The sequence below is a fragment of the Vanessa tameamea genome, chromosome 29 (assembly GCF_037043105.1).
Source record: "Vanessa tameamea isolate UH-Manoa-2023 chromosome 29, ilVanTame1 primary haplotype, whole genome shotgun sequence".
In the NCBI taxonomy this organism is placed as follows: Eukaryota; Metazoa; Arthropoda; class Insecta; order Lepidoptera; family Nymphalidae; genus Vanessa; species Vanessa tameamea.
The window spans coordinates 2,345,027-2,367,644 of NC_087337.1; the positions used below are offsets into that span (position 1 = coordinate 2,345,027).

At 33.0% G+C, this 22,618-nt stretch overlaps 3 protein-coding genes across 3 annotated transcripts in view; 1 reads left to right on the top strand and 2 right to left on the bottom strand.

The window, feature by feature from the left end:
• Positions 1-6,253: 6,253 nt before the first annotated feature.
• LOC113395286 (vesicle transport protein GOT1B) lies at positions 6,254-12,002 on the bottom strand. Its single transcript, XM_026632858.2, has 6 exons — positions 11,827-12,002; positions 11,036-11,127; positions 8,713-8,891; positions 8,281-8,362; positions 7,561-7,599; positions 6,254-6,289 (listed from the first exon to the last, which is right to left on the bottom strand). The coding sequence occupies exons 1-6, from the start codon at positions 11,849-11,851 to the stop codon at positions 6,275-6,277; spliced, it is 432 nt and encodes a 143-aa protein (XP_026488643.1). The 5' UTR covers positions 11,852-12,002; the 3' UTR covers positions 6,254-6,274.
• Positions 12,003-12,554: 552 nt separating this feature from the next.
• On the top strand, positions 12,555-19,082 carry LOC113395278 (interleukin enhancer-binding factor 2 homolog). Its single transcript, XM_026632851.2, has 9 exons — positions 12,555-12,948; positions 14,161-14,289; positions 14,818-14,949; positions 15,395-15,547; positions 15,887-15,979; positions 17,025-17,167; positions 17,252-17,392; positions 18,020-18,189; positions 18,988-19,082. Exons 1-9 carry the CDS (start codon positions 12,775-12,777, stop codon positions 19,020-19,022), a joined length of 1,170 nt encoding a protein of 389 aa, XP_026488636.1. The 5' UTR covers positions 12,555-12,774; the 3' UTR covers positions 19,023-19,082.
• Positions 19,083-21,165: 2,083 nt separating this feature from the next.
• Positions 21,166-22,618, bottom strand: part of LOC113395275 (poly [ADP-ribose] polymerase tankyrase) — a 48,376-nt gene continuing 46,923 nt past the window's right edge. Inside the window, exons 23-24 of the mRNA XM_026632847.2 lie at positions 21,975-22,131; positions 21,166-21,630 (exon numbers count right to left, since the gene is read on the bottom strand). Coding sequence (XP_026488632.2) covers positions 21,565-21,630; positions 21,975-22,131 — 223 coding nt within the window. The 3' untranslated portion in view covers positions 21,166-21,564. The remainder of the gene's footprint in view (positions 21,631-21,974; positions 22,132-22,618) is intronic.

A 22,618-nucleotide genomic window follows, 5' to 3' on the forward strand; every position in this document is an offset into this window, starting at 1 on the left:
CTGAGGGCTGACACAATAAGTGCTGCCCTCTAAAATATATCGATGCGCGAGTGACAGATTAGTATGCACTTAAAGCTTTTATAATGCTTCCTCTCTTTATTGTTTCGCGATCAAATAAATAATCTCATACAATACAATTTAAAAGACAAATATTAACATTTTTAAGACGAAAATCGTCAACCATTCCGCCTAATAATCTATGTTAGATATTTTTAGAATAGAATGTTCCGTTCGTATCCGTCTCCTATTTAGATTTCTAATTTATTAAATATTCTAAACACATATAACAGATCACGATTGATATATATGTGTTCATAAATAACATAACACACATCTTTTTATCAATAAATATTAACAATATAACACATGTAACGCCCATAATATTTATATTTAAAAATGATTGTATTTTTGTCCGGTTTCATTCCTTTTATCAGATTGTGTTGAATTTTGGGTACTTCCGCCTATAGAGGTCCCTGACCCAAAATATTATGTATTTATTTATTTGTTTTTCAATATAAACATTTTATGTATTACCCCGGGCGAGGCCGATTACTTTGTTTATATAAATTAATACTGTGCGCAACGATTCGTTTATCCTGTTACCATTACGGATACAGGAACCGTAATGTTATCAGAATATCGTTTAAGGCTGTAAGACCAAGTAGGGCTGACTTGTATTCGTGATAATATTAACATAAATAGAGGATTGAGTCAATTTTCGTTTTCAGCTACTACTCTTCTGTGAAACCAATTTTATGGAATTTTATGGAGACATTTTATGGAATGGTGAACTTCGGAAATCAGCTGATGAAAGTAACCACAATCTTGGACTGCAACACCGGAAGGTGAGCAGGTGCTCTTTGAGGAGTGAGTACGTTTGTTCGTTATTTTAAGTCATAGCATATTTTTAGGGCATAGTATATATGTATACCTTGAATATATTACACATTTAATATTAATATATAGGGCTCTAAACTGACCGAAAAAGCTGTGAACGTTGTATATAAAGAAATTCTGAAGTATATTTAGTATCAGCATTGCACCCGTGCGGAGCCGGGGCGGGTCGTTAGTTTATATATTCAAAATTTGCACTAAAATTATACTGTTTTTTTGTGACTCTACTTATGATGAATTGTCTATTGACGCATAGACATCGAACATACAAATATTATTTTTTATTGATATAATATTTGATGTCAAAGGATAGGAAGGCCCAACGATTACGGACACATTTTGGTTTTATCCTCCGCTTCAGGAACGGTCGCAGTCAAAAAATTTTGCGGTCATATTTATTAAATTAGATTTAAGAGCACAAAACATTTATAAAAATTAATTATTATAATATTATTCATAAAAAAAAACATAAATAATTTGATTACTATGTAACTATTATTATTATTCTTTTTTTAATAAATATTGTTTTATTTTATTAATTATTTATGTAACTTATTAATTTAAGTACATACACTAATTGTAGTATAATTTCATTCTTACAGTTTTGTCTAAATCAGATGTTACTGTTTGTTGAATTTGTTTGTTATGGTTTAATCTTTTAATATGGTTTAATAATTTTAATTTTTTATTTTTTTAATAAATTTGTGCAACTTAAATGTTCTTGGTGTCTCTTGGTGATAGGGCTTTGTGCAAGCCCGTCTGGGTAGGTACCACCCACTCATCAGATATTCTACCGCCAAACAGCAGTACCCAGTATTGTTGTGTTTCGGTTTGAAAGTTTTGAGAGACAGTGTAACTACAGGCAGAAGGGACATGACATTTTAGTTCTCTGGTTAATATTGGTTAATATTTCTTACAGCGCTGTTGTCTATGGGTGGTGACCACTTACAAAAAACCATTATCTTCCTTAATATCATCATTTGTTACAAGTTTTATGGTCGCCATCAGGATTGAATGCGACACAACAAAGCACCTATTACCTGGTTCCGGTTTGAAGGATGAGTGAGCCAGTGTAACTACAGGCACAAGGGACATTACATCTTAGTTCCCAAGGTTGGTGGCGCGTTGGTAATTTTAAGGAATGGTTAATATTAATAATATAACATAACTACTTCATATTTGAGACATCAGGGGTTATCTCGTTATAACATGCTAGCTTTCAACCGGATTGTTTTAACGCCTTAACAAACAGTCTTGTATTGACTTATGTTGCCTTCGCGGATCGAGCAGAAAAAAATGAGAAACGTAAACAAAATTATTTGACATTACAAAATGTCATTTGAATAAAGTTTCGTCATTTTGGCGCCAAACATATACGAGTGACTTGCAGTTTACAATGAAATGAAAAGGAATAAAAAAACACCTGTCAGGTTTCAGAATTCCTAAATTATATTTTGACACGAAGTTTCGCGGGAGGCCCGCTAGTTAACATTTATGTTTTTAAGTGAATGTTTTTTTTTTGTCATGTTTTATAAATTGATCTCTTCTACAGCTGAATGAAATTATATATAAAGCGTATTTCCAGCGAGAAAAAAACAATTTCTCTATTCTATCACAAAACTAGAGAAGCTTAGTGAAATTTTTGTTGAAAAGGAAAATAAAAATATTCGACAGATCGTGGTATTTCACGCACCCCCTGGTAATGGGGAATGGTGATGGCAGTTCCTAGGGCCGTGCCCTATCTACTGCGGTATCCTGTTCGCCGCCCGTTTCTACGGACGGGTCGTTGGGGTCGGGTAATTCCATGGAAGTACCCTAGTGGCGTATGCTGCAGACATCTCTTGGTCCTCCGTACATTCTCAGAGCGATCAAGCGCACCGGATGAGACCCCGTAAGGGGAGGTCCAGCGAACGACCTGCTCTGCGAATGTCTGCGCACGACAGATGTCGTGGTACAGAAGGAGGGTTCGGAGACATCTTGCTGCTGCCAAATGAGGACAGATATTATTGTGACGTCTAATGTCTCGGGCGTAAGACTCGTATGCCGTGACGACGAACAGTACGACGCTCCCCCAGCATGCGACCTCTCAGTCAAATTACTCCCTATTTATTACTATATTAAGATAAATTGAATTATATAACTAACAAAAACTCCATTATTTCATTTATTTTATTCTATATTCATTATTATTAGGTTTTTCTTCAATTACAAACGATTTCGATAAACATCAATAGACGTTTAACACGCCAGTTACTTTCGGTAGAATATTCGTTCCCAACGGTTGGTAGCTTTAAATTTGTCCTTGTAAAATAACATTTGAAAATCGCCCGATAAAAACGTACTAGGAAAAAGAAATTCAGGCATAGCTTTAGCCCGGCGCCCAAATGCAAGCAATCTTCTAGCGATCTCCCCTTGCCCCAAAAATATTTTTAAGAGACCTTCTGGTGTGCCTCGCCGATTAGTCAGGTCTTGACCATCATCAGCGAGGTACCCATAACGCTCAGTTCCCTGGGATTAACTAGATCGGTGGCCCTGGAAAATGACCGCCCTTTATCTATTTCTAACTTCTTAAAATATATGACGAGTATCTTATCTCAGCTTGTTTTTAAAACATGAATGTCAAGGTTTGGATTTCTATCCATCTTCGAATGTATGAAATTAAACTCAGGAAATATTCTTCTCTGATTTATTCCAAACTGAGGAGGTCCGATCGCTCCGACGGCTCGAACAAGCCTGTCGATACCGGCGGGCGTTCGGCCTTTTATAACAAAAATGGGTGGGGGCACTCAATATAACATCTATTTATGGACGGTAAAATATTTCAAACTAATTTAACATCTCAAAATTCACTAAATATTATTAATTTAATAATCAAACAGTTTTCAATTATTAAAAATAATTAAAACAATAATTTCCTGACACGTATTTTTCTTAAATACCTGATTTTCCGCCGACATATATCACAAAGTAATCTTATTCACAAATGCGATGTTTTTACTACACATATAATGAAGGTATGCTGGCAAAAAATTCAAATAGAAGACTTATATAGCTTCAACAATTCATTTAAAATTTAAAACATTTTATCCTGATTTCAGGCTTAGGCAATAAGTTCCTAATGATGAAGATGACCTCCTTCTGACCTGAAATTTAGCCGAGGCGACAAATCTACCAGCCATCTACGCAGACATATTATAGTTCACAAATGTGTGCGTCAACACAGGTGCATCTCCTCACTCTAGTAATCCGACTGAACAGCAGATCTGATACGACCAGAAATGATTCGAAAGAAAAAAAGAAATACCGATTAATTTACGTCATTTCGGGGGCACTAGACTGTACATTTCCAACTTCCAGACTAGACTTCTACTGAGAATTTTTCGATAGAATAACCAAAATAAAATATCTCATCCTATTTATATGTCGGAGAACATCATTCTTGTTGACATCGTCGTCAATGGTTACGGGCTTAGTGGGCGTCATTAGGACTCATACCTTCCTCCGACATATATATTTTGTACAAATTTCATTAACACCAAATAATTACGAGCTCAGTGATAATTTACATTTATTTCAGGATACTGTTCAGGACGAGCAATTCTCAAGAACTGCTACAGATTTTTCTCATCTGAAGAAATTAATTATTAAAATTTCTTGCGTCACTTACCACCAGGGATCCATTTACAGGTCAATCTACCTACAATCTGAAAAAATATTACATTTGTTAATATTAGGAAATAAATAATTGTTAAATTTGAGAAAAAAAAATGGGGTTATGTCCCTTTAGAGATCTTTGTACTTCGATAGAGCCACTAGATCAACGAGGTAGACAGTTACCTATCCTGCTTAAGGGATAGTCAGACCCCGTGTGGGACGTTAACAATCTTGTTTATGACTATAGTACAGTCATAGATTGTGATCTAGGTACTTCCTTTACATTTAGTTCAACACTGTGACATGACGATTCAAAAGTGCTTTTATGAGCCTACTTGAATAAACAATATTTTGATTTTGTTTTGATTCCTGAAATAAATGTATTTTTTTTATGTTATAGGGGGCAAACGAGCAGGAGGCTCACCCGATGGAAAGTGATTACCACCGCCCATGGACATCTGCAACACCAGGAGGGTTGCAGGTGCGTTGCCGGCCTTTTAGGAAAGAGTACGCTCTTTTTTTTTTTAATTATTAGAAAATCCGTAATTATTTGGTGTTAATGAAATTTTTACAAAATTAAAATCCAACTTTTTATTCACGTGCTCGAGCCAATGGTTCGTATTAATATTCTGTTTCTTCAGGGCCGATCATGCCTTTTAGTCTTCGGCGTCTTCAATTAAAATCATTACATAGTATAAAACAAATTCGCGTACCGCTGTCTGTCCCTGTGTATGCTTAGATCTTTAAAATTACACAAGGATTTTGATGCGGTTTTTTTAAATAGATAGATTGATTCAAAATGGAAGTTTATTTGTATAATATGCACCACCACTCACAGCACGTAACATCTCACATAAATACAGACATACACACGTGCATAAAAGAAATTGTTATTTTAATTCATTGCTTAGATTGGTAAATAATTCTGTTTTTGTGTTTTTGATTATTATTTTTATTTTATTTTATAATAAGAAACAATAGGCTATTTGACTGGTTTTTAAAATCAATTTTATATTATTTAGTAGAGGTTCAGGAACCCAGTAAGAGTTGTCATTTTTAATTCGAGTACATATTTGCTGAAAAATAACAAATAAAAAATTCAATATTTAAATAGCGCGCGAAAACGCTACTTTGAGAATATGGCGCTGCAATGGGGTCGGTGACGTCACTTGCCTGTATCGTAATCTGTGGCACAGATAACCCACGCACACTAGGCAAACGAGGTTAACAAGCAAGTGTTTTGTGCCACGTGACAAACGTTTAAAATGTCAACGTTTAAATGCATTTTTATTTATGGATTTTTTAATAAATTATTATAATTTTCAACTTTCGTTAATAAATAACCATTTTTAAACTCATAATATATACTGATTACAATAATTGATACTTTATTTTTCGCATTGTCAAATAGCCTATCATGTACCTAAAATCTGGGAAAGAACTGACTTCCAAACCCAACGAAAGCTAGTTTGGAATTCAGGGCTGCTATTAAAAATGTAAACAAAACTTGTGTGTAAAATAAAATAAATATTTAAAAATAGGTTTTATTAGTAAACATTCATACTAGATAAATTCAAAATATTTATTCTGATCCTAAATTATTATTAAACTGTGTCATTTAATAAGAAAGAATGAAAAAAAAACAACTGTTGCTTGAATGTTATATATATTTTAAAAAGTGTGTTGGAATGTGAAGTTTGTAGTAGATGTTTGCAGCGATACCATGCTATGTCGCTCCGTCCTGTTGAAAAATTGTTACTTTATAAATAAAATAAAAAACTTTAAAAAATCAATAGCGTTTTATTAAATGTTTTTCTCTGTTAATATGTAAAGATACTTTAAATTTATACGTTGATCCTAATTATTATTTAAAACTATCTTAGTGCAAAGGTTCTAATTTTGTTGTAAGTAAAAAAGTACAACGGATGAGAAAGAGACATAATCAACACAATTAACATTGCAATAAGATAATTATAAAGTAGAAATTAGGAAACCCAAAAATATTTTTGTAATATTGAAGATGATGCATATTTTGAGCTGTAAAAAAATGAGTTATATACTATCAACGCCATCTAGTGAGAAAATAATTTCAATGAAATGAAATTATTAATCTGTACATAAAAAATGGCGCCAAATATTTGATGTCTACTAGTTTCTGAAGTATAGTTTAGTATTTTTATGCTTTGGGTTTTGGATTTCGAAAAATAATATCTTAAATTGTTCGGCAAGTATATATTTTTAGTGTTTTACGTATAAACGGTGAGCTCGGGTACTATATATCGAAAATCAAAACATATAACAGTGGACATATTAGTGTAAGGTCAGTGCCGGAGAACTTTGTTTTATCAGTATATTGTGTAATTAGTACTTAAATAAGACAATAACTAACTAGTGATAATAATACAGTTTACTTTGCAAATACGTTGAACGTTAAATTTTAATTTATTACTAATTTATATTATACATTAACCATAATTACATATTAACTAAAATTATTAAATCATTCCTCAAATGATATCTCATTGAATGAAAATTTGTCTGGTGTTTTTTGTCCAATAAAATATTTACAGAACACTAAAGAGTTTATATAAGGATAAAAATTTGATTCTTAATAAATTATTTAATAATTTTTATATCAAATGAGTCTTAGGACTAATCCCAGCTCCCAGACAATCCCTACCCTAAACCCACCCGACTTTAATCAAATTATTATTTTGAATTGCTTTTATTTAGTTTTCAAAAGCAACTACATTCGCTCAAATTAATTGCATAAACTCACAAAGCCATAAAAAATTAAATCGTATTTAAATAAAAACGTCAAATAGCTCATTGTACCGGTTCAATTAAAATACATTTATTAATTTTTATTATTATGTAATAACAAAATAATACTTATAGCTAGCCCAGTTCTTTATTAAAATCATATGCACACATAATGGCCACATCCACACTTTCACAGATAATATATTTTTACACTGTAGTCTATTTTTTGGTATGGCAACATTATCATACCATATTCCGGCCGTTGTCGCCGGCTATCCTGTCGACGATCTGAAAAGATATCAAATTATAATGTTAAATCAATCTTAATTCATCTATGTAACATTAGAAAACACTATTCTTATAAATTACAGTCAATCAAAACGCTAATTTATAGTCTGCTCTTTTTATAACCCATGTACGAACAGAACGGGATCCAACGTTTTGCAACTGAGACACGCGATGCTCGAGACGTTATTATTTATGTGAGTATTTTGCTCAGTTGTTCAGAAATTCTTTGCTAACGCTCCTCTGTCGAACGATCGAACTGTCGAATTATTGTGACAAAGTTCCGCCTCTATCTGATTGAGGCCGCTATTTATACAGTAGGGTGTAAAACTGACATTTCATTTGCCTATACTAATAATATATATCTGTATATATTCTATGCGAAAGTAAGTCCTTTAATTCTTTTTAAGTTACCAATTCTAAGCCTGCTGAACCAATTTGGATGAAATTTAATGTGCAGATAGTTTCAGTTCTGGGAAATACATAGGGACATAGTCTAGTACTCTTTTTTAATTCACCCCTCGAGATTAAAAAGGAGTGACAGTTTGTGTATATATAAGTTTTGTTAATTACACGCGTCCGCAGCTGCAGGTTCAGCTCGTTACTGTACAAGATTGAATAACTAGAATGTGTCAAAAACAGATAAATAAACGCTTTATATTTTTTTTATATGGTCACACTCACCCCTCGTATTATCGGTAGGCTTAAAAGTGAACCCAGTACTGGCATCATTCTGAGGAAATTGACAGCGGCCGGCAGGAACCCTCTGTAATCAATTAAAGGTATTAACATATGACAATTATGAAAATATTTGCCACGGGAATATTCTAGATAGACTGGATGCCTGAGAGGTTTTTAGTATACAATATTATTACATAAGTAGCTGCACTTAACAATTTCTGTGTAATATTTGTATTTAAATTTTGAAACGAGTTTAAACTGCTTCCTGCTGTTGCGAAAAAAACACCCCTTCTGATTTTTCTGTATTGATTTAATTGCTTGTGTATTACAAGCAGCAATTCTCGTAACCGACTTTAGGGTGGCGGAATAAGTTCCAGGTTCATCTCTTCAACAGAAGAATCCTTAGCCAAACGATGGGTTTCACTTTTACTTTACCTAAATAGAAGTAAAAATCCATATATTTCCGCTATCATGCCAAACATTGGCCAGCCAAGCAATACGACAGTGATGCCACCGAAGAAAGCGACTGACGCCTTCACTTTGTGCCTTTGAAAGAAAAAGAAGAATGTCCTTTGGAGCCCTATGACGCAAGCGAGGCCACTTATGAAGAGAATCTGGAAATATTCGAATCATTATAATGACTAGTATTACTATATTCTAGAAACGATTCGTTATGAGTATGGATTGTAATAATTAACATTATATAATTAATTCAATCAACATAATGTCAATAGTTTTATCAGAAAAAAAAAAATTATATATATTTTTTTGCTGTCTCTACTAACATAAATGTGGGTCAAATTTATGTTAGTAGAGACAGCATCATTTTAAAAAATACCACCATAACATATCTTTTCATTGAAACTACATGTAGTGAGTGACAAATATTCTGAATTGCCATAATTGAAAATTTATATATAATTTATTTGAGCTCATTTTTTTCTATAATAATGGACTATCTGTCTTAATACATAAAAAATGAACTATATCCAGCGAATGTTTCCGGTATAATTGTATATCGACATCATAGTTGCGGTTACAACTAGAACTGACTTTTTCTAAAGCACTATTGAGTTAGTTGGATTAAGCACTGGTATGAATTTCCTCAACGGTTGTGAATGAACCGACGTAACAAATTGTAAAGGCCAGACCAGCTGTTGATCTGTCAAATTCATTTCGTGTAGCACTAGAAACGATCCAGACATGAATAAGGGCAGGGTTTTATAATATTAGGTGAACGTAGTGTTGCTAGCATTAAATAAATTACAATTAATGTTGCTCGTAATGAAAATAAACTTGCATTATAAACGGAAATAAGACTGATACAAAATCACGTAATACATTGTTTTTTTGTAACCCTAATTAACATTATAAATAAAGAAATATCTATTCAGTGTGCATTTGTTTTGTATTAAGCAGACTAATGTACTATTTTAATGTATACTCTATTTTTCATATGAAATTGCATTAAGAGGTCCAACAGGCCACGGAAGACTTGATGGCTTATTTAATGGTACTTAAAGAATTGGCAACACTTTACAAATCAGTACAATCATCTACCGTAAATGTTTAACTTTGTGCCGACATTCGCTTAAGAGTCAACATCATTCAATAAACATGACAATCCCGAATACATCTGCAGTAATAGAGAAAATTGAACTTAGCTCTGTGATAGAATAATTGCAGAAGAAAGAAAAACTTGCTCAAACATAATGAGTGAGATTGAAACAGGTTTTGAAACTCAATATCCTGTCCTGTTAAACATTTAAAAAGACCACGCCAATTTAAAACTATTATTCATAATGTCGAGAATCGATGGAAGAAGATTCTTGTTCTAGTCGGCAGATTGAGGCGAGTGAAGCCGATTGATTCCGATTGAGGGGAGGATCACGTCAGATCATCCAAAAAGTCGAAAATAAGATGAGAAGAACAATCACTGGGAAAAACAGTTATCTGTAATAATTAGACATCATAATTTATTTATTCATAATCTATATGATAATATTAACATGGCATAGGTCAGTGCATAAAGCCAAGCTGTCAAGTCAATTAGTAGAGTAATCTAGCTTAAGGGTAGCTTATGCTACGTCAAAAACAAACAAATTGACATCTCTCAGTACTCAGTACAGATAATGGCATATAAAGAGGTACTCCGCCCTACTAAAGTTTTAAATCACATAATCAACCAAAAACATAGTGTCACAGTTTTTGGACATTTAAAGGATATTAACATAATATATGATAACAGGGCATCATAAAAGCACTCGAAATTTCGATCACTCGAAAGTATGATCCTTCCAAATAAGTGTAAAACATCGGAATGTGAAATATTATTGCAAGTCAAGTTTTGATGACTATTTTACACAAATAACAAAACACTGTTCTAGTCCACATTGAACAACTTCTGTCATGCTTATCAAAAAGTCATGGGATAGATTTTCAAACAATAGTATCAAGGCTATTTTTCCCATTATTGATGGCAGACATCATATTTGTCTTGTTATTTTATTTCCATTTCACGGACCTTAGCACCACCCCTTTATAATTATCTATCTGCAATATATATAATATCTTAAAAATTCACTTTAAAGATAATTAAAAAATTAAAATTTATTTTAGATTGATTGACTAGATACCATCTAATTGTTAATCACTATTTAGGCATATAAGTAATTATAATCTTTTAACAAAATACAAATTTAACACAAGTAAAACAAGTACAGCACAAGTTTAAAATAAGTGTAACATTTGTACTTACATTACCGATTGCGAGTAAACCTTTATCAAACAGCAGCAACACTCCGAGGAATAGGAACGTCATACCAAAGCCGGCCAAGCCGACTCCGATCTCTGCAAAATTATATTTATTTATAAATTTCACAATGCTTTGATATAGAGTCACACAAGATATTTAACAGCAGTTTAGTAAAGAGCTCAAGCATTGTATGCATAGAATATATTACACACATGAATAAATTTTAAATATGACACATTCTAAATTCAAAAAACTTTGTTAAATATAAGAGCATTACACTGTGTTATTTACTGTTAAGTCTTTAAAAAAAATAATTGGTTAAAAAAAAATCACCTCAGGTGAACTAGTGAAAGAAACTGGAGTTTCTTTTTGGTCTAAATAGTATATTTATAATGATAAATGAACCTGCAATTAATATTTTCTTAATAATCCACTAATATCAGTATTAATTAAAAAAGTTGAATATACTTTTTTTTTTTTAGTTATTGCTAAATACTGTGAACTTTATGAATCGTTATAAAAAAAAATGTTAAATTTTTTTCGTTATTTTGATAAATTTATAAAGGTCAAGAATAACAATATGTTCGTAAAATAATTATAATTCGTAAAATTGCCTAATGACTTAATCGTTCTCAGAATAGTTCGAAAATATTATAGCTTAGTGACTAAGCAACAATTACACACATAGGATCAAATTACAGATGCCTGCTCATTGATAAAATAGATATTTTATCTATTTATTTGATACAAATACAATGATAATGAGAATCGTAAATCTTTTTACATATACTCACTTTGTGTGTCCGTTATTTCAATCATTTTGAAGCCTATATTAAAGCAATGACTATTACGATAACTATTATTAGTTACTTAGCTAAATACATTTGTAAATACAAATTTAAACAAGTTTATAACCTTTTACACCACGTCATTTTTGCAATCGAAATTTAGCTCTGTCACTGTCACTTTTGTATACTGTACGTCATGTTGTTTTGATTAGGTTTTGGTCATAGACAAAATCTTTCTTTTAAGATATTTTTTATATGTTTAGTTTTATCAACTAGCAGTCTTAAGGGAAAATTATAAAGTAATTTTCTAATTTAAAATTAATATAAAATAGTTACTATAGTAAGGAAGGTTGATATGTTGACTTACAGTAAAACTGACATCACAGATTGAGATACTTGTAAAAAAAAAATTTATGTTTAGTGATTTTGAAATGAGAAAATAATAATTGTTATATTTAAAAAATACATACAATTCAAATACCATTTAATACAATTCATTAATAAATATATTTTTCATAAGTACAGTCACATCATATGTATCAGCAATTTTTCTTTTTTGTATATACTGATATAAATAATTATTATATGAATAAAAGATTTATAAAAATAAAAAAGATATATTTTAATCCCATCCTAACTCAGAACCATATAATAATAACAATATTAATAATGGTAGCATTATCTTTTAAGATTGAACAATATTTTTTATAATCTGTGCATAGAACAATTCCATAGACAATTTCTAACCTCAACGAAATAATCAATTTACAGTGAAAGTTGGCGTCTCGTTTTTGTTTTATCATTTTCATTATACAAGAAACACTCGAAATAGTTATTATATAGTGTGAAATAAAAAAATACTTCTTGCTGTAGTGTTTTTAAAGTTTGTGCGTAAAGATATAAGTATAAAAATATTTATATCGAACAAGTGTTCGTAGTTTCGAGTTTGTTGCAATGGTACGAGGTGCCGGTCGCGGAGGCAGAGGGATGCCAGGTCGAGGTGGAATGGGCCGTCCACCTTTCAGTAGACCTCGTGTATTAATGCTAAGACCCCCTTTTGACTTAATTCTCGCAGAACCCGCCTTTCCTAGATGCAAACCTGCACCAGACGATTCCGCTTTGACACAGGTACACAATTCACTATTAATATAATATATTATTATCGTCAAAATTAAATCAACATCAAGTAAAATCCAGTATAACTAGACTGCCAATAAGGGCTGATAACATATTATATATCTATCAATTATTTTACCGCCAAATAACTTTACCTGTATTTTATTGTAAATATACAAAACGAATCTAGAATAAATACAGACTATTGGACATTACGATACTTACGTATTAATGCCACCGACAAACCTAACGATCATGTAGTTGTTGTTAACTTGCAAAACTAACAACAAAACAAACTTTAATGTATTAATTTTATAAGATTAAATTATCAATATTATATTGTATTCCGATAAATAATGAAGTTACCATTTTATCTGCAAAATTGAAGACTGTAATTACATCAATATTTAAGTCGAGTAACCACTTTGAGCCGAGATGGCCCAATGATTAGAATGCATGCATCTTAACCGATGATTGCAGGTTCCAACTCAGGCAAACATCACTGAATTTTCATGTGCTTAATTAATGTTTATAATTCATCTCATGCTTGGTGGTGAAGGAAAACATTGTGAGGAAACCTGCATGTGTCTAATTTCAATGAAATTCTGCCACATGTGTATCCACCAACAAATACACTGGAGCAGTATGGTGGAATATGCTCCAAACCTTCTACTTAAAAGGGAGAGGAGGCCTTAGCCCAGCAGTGGGAAATTTAAAGGCTGTTAATGTAAACCACTTTGACCCTCTTACTAATAAATATTATATAGTTGTTAAATAGGTACAAAATTATTTTTCTTCTTTAAACAATTCCCCTATTATACAGAGTGACTCATAAGACTGATATTCTATAACTTGGAAGATTATTATAACATTAAAATTGTCTCGTTAATATATTTCTCTGTCAGACATTAGTAATTGGTTTTGAATATGTAATTATTGATATAATAATGTAGATCGATCAATTTATTTTATGTATTATTATATTTATGTAATAATAAATTATATTAGTGTTTATATATATATAATAAATTGCTTGTAAGCAATACTATTTGTTATGCAGATTTTTTTTTTAATTCAGGACTTTTTGACATTAGTTTTTTTTTATTGTAATAAAATTATAAAAAAGTATTGTCCCCCTAATTCTCATTATTCCTAACATTCGATTCAATGTATTTTACATTAATTATATATTAATATAATAAAAAAAATATTTTTACAAACCAGGCACTTCTCAAAAGGCATACAGAGCTATGCCCGACACCAACGGAACAGGCCGCTGTGCTGAGTCTCATCACAAAACTGCAAACTGTACTTGACAATTTGGTTGTGGCACCGGGAGATTTTGCAGCTTGTGTAAGTCGAAATATTTAAATTTAATTTTCTTTATTGTCACATTTTATATATTTATATGTTGGAGAAACATCATTTTTGTTGACATCGTCGTCAATGGTTACGGGCTTAGTAGGCGTAATTAGGGTAAAGAACAAGCACAAAACATAACTATCACATAATTAAAGTATGTTAATTAAAATAAAGTCAACAAATTAACTCTTTAACGAGTAACAATACCGAGCAGCAGGTTCAGGGCACCGATCTGACCTTTTGTAGGCAGTCTTCCACACTTTTCTAGATCCAACTCGATCTATCCCTTTTTCTAATCGAACAAAATGTGTCCGTCAAAACTGTCTGAATCTCTGTAAACTAGATTGCGCCTCGACCCCGCTCGAGGCAAATGCTTCGCTCTGATTGGTCATTACAAGAAATATAATATTCATAACTTTTATAAAATTAATTTGGTTTATAACTTCTTAAAAAACTTCTCAAAAAACTTCAACCCGACTCATATCTTCCTCTGACATATATATGTTTTTTTATTTACAGCAATTGGAAGAAGTACGTCAAGTCGGTTCATATAAGAAAGGCACTATGATGGCAGGAAAAAATGTAGCGGATATAGTTGTAATTATGAAGACTTTACCCACTAAGGAGGCCGTGGAGGGTCTTTCAAATAAGGTATGTCATTTTAGCCCTTTTAACCACTAAAGACTAGTAATGATTAAAAAATGATTATAGAATAGTCTTTTACTTGTGCACAGATTATATTATCAATGTTAAGTGGGAAGCAGTTGTAGGAGGACTGATGGCTTTGGCCAGGAATACAAAATTAATATAATATTGAAAACAAATGTAATACTAGAAGTTTCTATGGCAATCATCACACAACTGTCACACAGACATTTAATATTTATCGAATAGGGACTCGAGGAGGAGGAGGAGGAGAATGTAAACATCTTTTATAATTAGTTTTAAAGGATTTTTTTTATAAAAAATAAGGGAAAGAAAACATTTTTATAAATTGTAGCTAAGTCTGGTAACTAGAGTTTTAATAATGATATTTCATTTGTTATTGACGACACATTTTGTCTTGTTGAACCTTGACACATAAGTCTTGTCACAGGTGAACGAAGAGCTGAACAAGCTGATGCGTGCTGAGGGTCTGTCGCCGGTCACGTGTGCGAGCCACGAGCGCGGGTTCACGGTTACTGCGGCGGCCGCCGTGCGCGTTTTGGTCACCACATTGCATCAGAACCTGCGCAAGCTGGAGCCGGAGGTACCCCAAGTTCCATGTATACAGATATAGTTTAATGGTATCTATGTGATTAAATATCTTTCTGCTGAGGATGTTCCCTCCATTTTGATAAGTTTTGTAGTTACATAGTTCCAATGAGGGTTGGTTGATATATGTTTTTTTTTTACAATATTTTCTTGTACTGCCATTTAACAAGATAAAATATAGACACAATTTTAGTATGTGAAAGTTCAGTGGTACTTGTCCAAGTTCAAACCTGCAAATATCAGTTTAGATTCATGCATTCCACCCATTGAGCTATGTTTGTCTCTGTGACGGTCTGTGCCAAAGACAATATTTATGTTTTTAATTTAAATTCAGGTGCATTTGGACTACAAAGTGATCAGCAGTCACCTAGCAGCCATCAGACACAGCCGTTGGTTCGAAGAGAATGCTCACCATTCTTCTATTAAGGTGAATAAATTATAAAATCTATATTATAATAGAATAACTTATTCAATGTTGAAGCGTACACTTATTAATGGTGAAAGTAAAAGATGACCACCAGTGTGGTGTTGTGTAATTTTTATGTAAAATATTTATTAGACAGTTGATCATTTTTATTCTCAAGTAATATCTATATATATAATAGAATTGGAGTGTCTGTTTGTAATATTAAAATAACCGCTTCTTACTAAATGCATATGTATGTATACACGGTATATATCCCAATATAATTTTTTTTTTTAATTTTTGTCTGTCTGTTTGTTCCGGCTAATATCTGGAACGGCTGGACCGATTTTGACGGAAATTCCACTGGCAGATAGCTGACGTAATAAGGAGTAACTTAGGCTACAACAGTAACTTTTTTGTTAAATTCAAACGCCCACGAAGTCGCGGGCACAGCTAGTCATTTATAAATTCACTAATTGTATAACAGTTTGCACACTAATGTTTCTTTTTTTTTTTAATTTATTAATTGATATAAAAGGAAATGCTCGCCTGTCGCGTCAACAGTCGAAATCGAGAGCGAGTTAAATATTATATAATAAAAACCTCTATAGCCTATTCCAATGGCAATGGGAAAAAATATAAACAAACCTTAGATTTACTTATTTCATTCGATCTGCTAATAACTCAGCTATGTTGTGCACTACTAAGAGTTTATGATTAATATATCTTTATTTATAATACAACACTATTGCACTTAACCACTTATTTCCACTTTAATTTTACTTCCAAAATTCCGATAATAGTTTCGTCGACGTTCAAAACGCATTTATTTCGCAAATCCATAGTGAATATCATAATTAATCAAGCTTTCGACCAATGATGTCGCGTCAATTTGTCATCAAATTTGGCTCTTTGCCTGTTATGTTTGGAATAGAGTGAATATTTGTTTATTAGTTTGTTCAATAAAAAAGGTCTTCTCATTTACTGTATTTTGATTCAATTTCAAGTTTATGTCAACAATAACTGTAGTGAGTTTAGAATTTAAACTATGTTTTCATCTTCACAGGTATTGATCCGTCTCCTCCGCGACATGTGCGCGCGTCACGCCGGCCTCGAACCCCTGACCCCCTGGATGATAGACCTGCTCGCACACCACTGCATCATGAACAATCCAGCGAGGCAAGCGCTACCTATCAATGTGGCTTTCAGGTAGCGATAAATATATTACACATACATTGATACAGATCACGTTATATAAACCATCTCTTAATATATTGATAACGAATATGACAGGCGAGCGCTGTCGCTGCTGGCTGGGGGGCTGTTCCTGCCGGGCTGCGCGGGGCTGCCGGACCCCTGCGAGGCGGCGCACTCGCGCGCCCACACCGCGCTGGACCTCGTGGCGCAGGACCACGCCGCCGCCACCGCGCAGACGTGAGTGCTGCCCGCTAGTTCCTCACACACGAAAAGAGTACCATCACACCGAAAAAAAAAAAAAAAAAATTACCATTCGGACAGGTCTAGACAGAACTTGTCTAAACAGGTCAATCGTGTGGAATCAATGAGCCCAAGATGTCATACACACGCTTGAGACATGCCATTCAGGCTTGTAATAATCTTAATTTTGGAAAAAAGGTCATTGTGTTAGGCTGTGATTTTTGTATTTATATTTATACTCAGTACACTTTATATTCCTGGTACCGGTCCAACTTACGCCTTTATCATTCTCAAATACACAAAGTCAACATTTGTCTCTATTCACATTATATATTAAAAAGAAATGCTTACGATAGCTTGATTAAAATTGTTGCAGTGCCGTCTAGTATTGAGTTTATGAAATAAACATATTAACATAAGGAAATTAGTCTTGCAATAAAACAATTTAAGTATAAAAATATTAAATAAATGTGACAACTCTGCGGCAATGACGAAAAACGACATTTTGGGAGATTTCCGTAGCTATTCTGTACGCTGTAATCCCACGTACATTCGCACACGCACCTAAACAAACCTCATCAGTAATAAAGTATTTTAATTTAATGATATCCCCGCTAACTGCAGACTGCTGCGCGTGGTCGCTCGCGGAGGTCACCGCTACGTGCTGGGGCTGCAGGCCTTCGAGGGCGGCAAGGACATCTCCACCGAGATCACGGTGTGGGACGGCGTCGTGGTCTCCCCGCTGGCGCCCGCCTACAGCGACACGCCGGAGCCCATGGACACCGATGACAAAGGTAATGACTATGTCTGCATTCAAGTTAGTTGGGCCTGGATGTTGGCTACTGTAAGTACTGTCCAATGCGTTGAAAAGTATCAAAAGACGCTGATCGTGCGCCTTTGACTTGGTGCCCAGTTGACTAGTCTACCCTAAGACCGAAAGTGGTCAGGAGGACATCATACTTGATTTTAAATTAGTTAAGAAGGACTCAACCGGAGGACCCAGAGGAAAATTATTAATTTAAAATTAAACTAATTAATACTCAAGTGTCTAGTGCAACGCGATGTTACAATCAGAATGAATAAAATATATTCCCATCTAATTTAAGTTTGAAACTGTGAAAAAATGAAAGTGTCCGATTAAGCTATGCAATGTAACTAATTGTCACAAAACTCGTGCGACACGATAACTGTATAATGAGCAATTTCTTTGTATATCAGCCGATATATTTTTCTGTACGATAGCTATATCGAACTTTCTTGTTCAAGTAAAAAAAAAATTGATATAAAAGTAAAAAGATAAATATCGACATTGGACCACTGGGCGAATCATAGATTTTTTTTAAATTATAAAATAGGTGGACAGACTAATGAACTACTTACAGTAAATGAACACCACCACTGTAAGAAATATTAGCCATCCTTTACAAACTTGAGAACTAAGGTGTTATTTTCCTTCTATACACTTCAAACAATACTGAGTATTGCTGTTTGGCGGTAGAATGTGTGATGAGTGGGTGGTGGCGACCCCAGACATGCTTGCCCAAGGCCCCGATTAGTAGTATATTATTTAGTTAAGTTTATTTTTGTTTCAGATGAGGAAGGAACGCAAGATGGTGTTGCTGCATAGTTTTAGTTCATAAGGACAGATATTATTAAAAAAACCTTTAATAAATTTATAATTTAAGTACCTAGTATTTTATTTAAAGATTCCCTTAGTAAATTAGTTTGGTAATAATAAATACGAATATATATTTTGTCGTTGGTTGAAAAAGTTTGTTTTGAATCAACAATTATGTAAATTTTACACTTCTATATTGATGTTACCTGGCTTACTAATTAAGTTATCTTGAGAAAGTAATACTATCGAAAAATAACTGGCTAGTTTATGTTAAAAGTAATGGTTTTTGCTTTACTATCAATAGTATTGCTCATGGGGAGCTATCGATACTGTCGCTAACACCTTAACTATCGAAATGCCACACTTAATACACTTGTGTCGTTGGGAATGTTAACAAATAATCAAAACTCTTTATTACATTATTATTGTTTAATAATAGGCTATTTGACTGGTTTTTAAAATTCATTTTATATTATTTAGTAGGGGTTAAGGAACCTAGTAAAAGTTGATTTTTTTTAATTCTAGTACATATTTGTTGAAAAATATCAAATTAAAAATTCCGTGTTTAAATAGCGCGCGAAAACGCTACTTTGACAATATGGCGCTGCAATGGGGTCGGTGACGTCACTTGTCTGTATTATAATCTGTGGCACCTATAATCTACATACAGTAGGAAAACGAGTTAAACAAGCAAGTGACGTCATCATAAACCCGACCAATCAGAAGCGTTTTGTGTCACGTGACAAACGTTTAAAAAAATGCATTTTTATTTATGGATTTTTGAATAAATTATTTAATTATTTTCAACTTTCGTTAATAAATAACCATTTTTAAACTCATAATATATATACTGATTACAATAATTGACACTATTTTTTGCATTGTCAAATAGCCTATTGTTAAACTTCAATTAATATTATTTTATGTGGTATAATATTTAAGACAAGTGTAAATACGTTTATTTCTTTTCTTAAAAGATTAATCTGAACTAGAAATAAACACATTATTGCGAGGGATTGAGAAATATATTTGTTGGGGAATTATTATAAGGTTTGAATTGATTTTGTCATTCTGACCTACCGAAATAACGTTAATGTGTCAAATAAATTCCAACCGCAATAATTGGCATGATTTGTTATTAAAGTTATAAGTAATATATGTATCGAGTTGTTTTATTTTATAATTGAATATAATTTTTTTTTTAATTATTGTTTACATATAGCTGACACGGAAAGAAATATGTTTAAATATTGATATTCATCAATGCTGCAACCTGGTTCTAAAAGGGTCAATATCAATAAATCTTACTTTTGTTAATCAGAATAGAATGGATATATATACGTTTTTAGTTTACATTAGTAATGCTAGTTTAAGTACAAATAAATTTATTATTCATTAAATGTTTGGGAAAATGGTAATATATATTTTAGATGTTAGTTACAAATGCAATTACGACCTTTTAACACTAGACTTTAGTTATTATCAGCGTAACACCACGTTCCCGAATACATTCGGATTGGTTTTCGTCATCTTGAATCTCAATGTCCTTTTAGACAAGGCGTCGTGTCCCGGATTGTATCCGGACACTTTTGTAGTAACGGACAATTTGCTCAGTTTCGCGTCCAAGTCTTTTCTTGAAAAACTTCGATCGCATTTTGGCGAACACGATATGGACGACAGAGATAATGGCGAACTATAGTCCGCGCGTTTTTTCCCGCCAATATCAATGTGTTGTATTGTATTTAGTAGCTTGCATCGTTTGTACCGAGCGTCGATATCGATTTTATCAGTGATTGTACCGACGTCTAATCTTTCATTTGTCATTGTTTTAATTCCGAAATTTATTTATTTAAATTTATACTATTGTAATTCGACCACGAAAAATTTATCCCATTTGACTACTTACAATTTTTTTTTTTTTAATTTGACAGCTGTCATTTAACTTTTTTTTTAATACAAAACCTTTTTATTTGGATTACTAACCTAACTTATATTATGAGAAAATGTGTTTGTTTGTCTGTTACGCTTCCACGCCTTAACTACTCAACTACTCAACCGATCACGATGAATTTTGCGAATACTTTGTCAGGGATACAGAAATAACCGATGTCACACGAAGGCGAAAACTATAAACGAAATAAAAGTCAAAACATATTTTTTAAAATTTTTTATTCAATTAAATTAACCTAGTTCGATATAACTAGCTTATTATAAAAATTCCATTCTCCATTTACGTGAAGAAAGACACGAACACATCTGGTTTAAATTAAGTTACCCAATGTACACTCTCATAATCGGCTTCTATCAAAAAAGTCAACGCGAGCTAAATATTTCATTCATTTTCAAAACACGAAGACAGTTATGAAAATTTAGCTAAAAAATAACAAAGATAGCCTTCGCATTTATTTACAAAATCATAATATATAAATACGGGGTAAAAAAATAGAAAGACATTCTTCGTTTTTTTAATAATAAGACAATTTCGTCCAGATGTGGACATGCCCTTAAATTTTTATATATAATACTGCACGAAATACACTATTGTCCTTGATTACACTGCACCCGACGTGTTCTCCTCGCATACTATCTGATAAGTTATCAGATATTCTGGATAGGCCTGTGAAAATATAACATTTTTTTAAAGATTCCAAAAGCAGGGTCTTTGCATAAAACGAAAAAAAAGTGAATGTTTGACATTTAATTTTAGCGCCAAATTAAAATTTAAGGTTATAATTATTTTTAATATTATTATTTTAAACAGCAAATTTTGTTTTGAAAGAATATTTAAATCTTAAGGACCGGTAAAATATTTAGTACTATTTAACTTGAAGACGAAAAGAGTTCTGATGTCTAAGGATATAATTAAACTAGATTTAGGATGAACAAAATGGCAGCGTTGAGGAGTGTTGCTTGATGCGGTTACGCAGTCGTTCTGCGTTCGGCGAGGGCGAGAGTACAGACCTGCTCCCCGCGGTACACGACGTACTCCGGGTAGCAGAGGCCGCCGTTGCTGGGCGCGCCCGCCACGCTGTGGTGTCCGGGCGGCGCGTGCGCCATCTTCATCGCGCTGAGCAGCTGGAAGGCGCGCCCGAGCGTCACGCGGCACAGGAGCATTTGTCTGATACGAGAGAAGTCAGGACACTTGGCTATATTATTTTTGAAGTTATAGTTGTTTTTTGGCGTCAGTATGTGCCAGACATACTTCTCTTTCCCTTACGTATAAGGAAGCGGTAGGCCTTTAGTTTAAGTTATAATTCCGGTCGAGTGTACCGAGACGATTTTCTTTTTTAGAAAAAAAATGTAAAAAAAAATGTACCGAGACGCACAATAAAATTTTTTAAATTACTAGAAGTGTTCATTTCCTTCTCTCCTTGAAGTGTCTTTGGACTTCATAACTCGTGAACTATGAGATCTTAGACGTTACATCTCCTGTACTGGTTTCTTGAATCAGAAACATCCGATACTGGTGATCCTTCATCGCGTTAAGCAATCTCTGATATTTTGCTGCGAGAGTTAACCCAACTTAGATGACTAAACGTGAAGCAGCATTACAGATAAAAACTTTTTAAATATAACAAAATCAATGTTTCAAATATCAATATTTA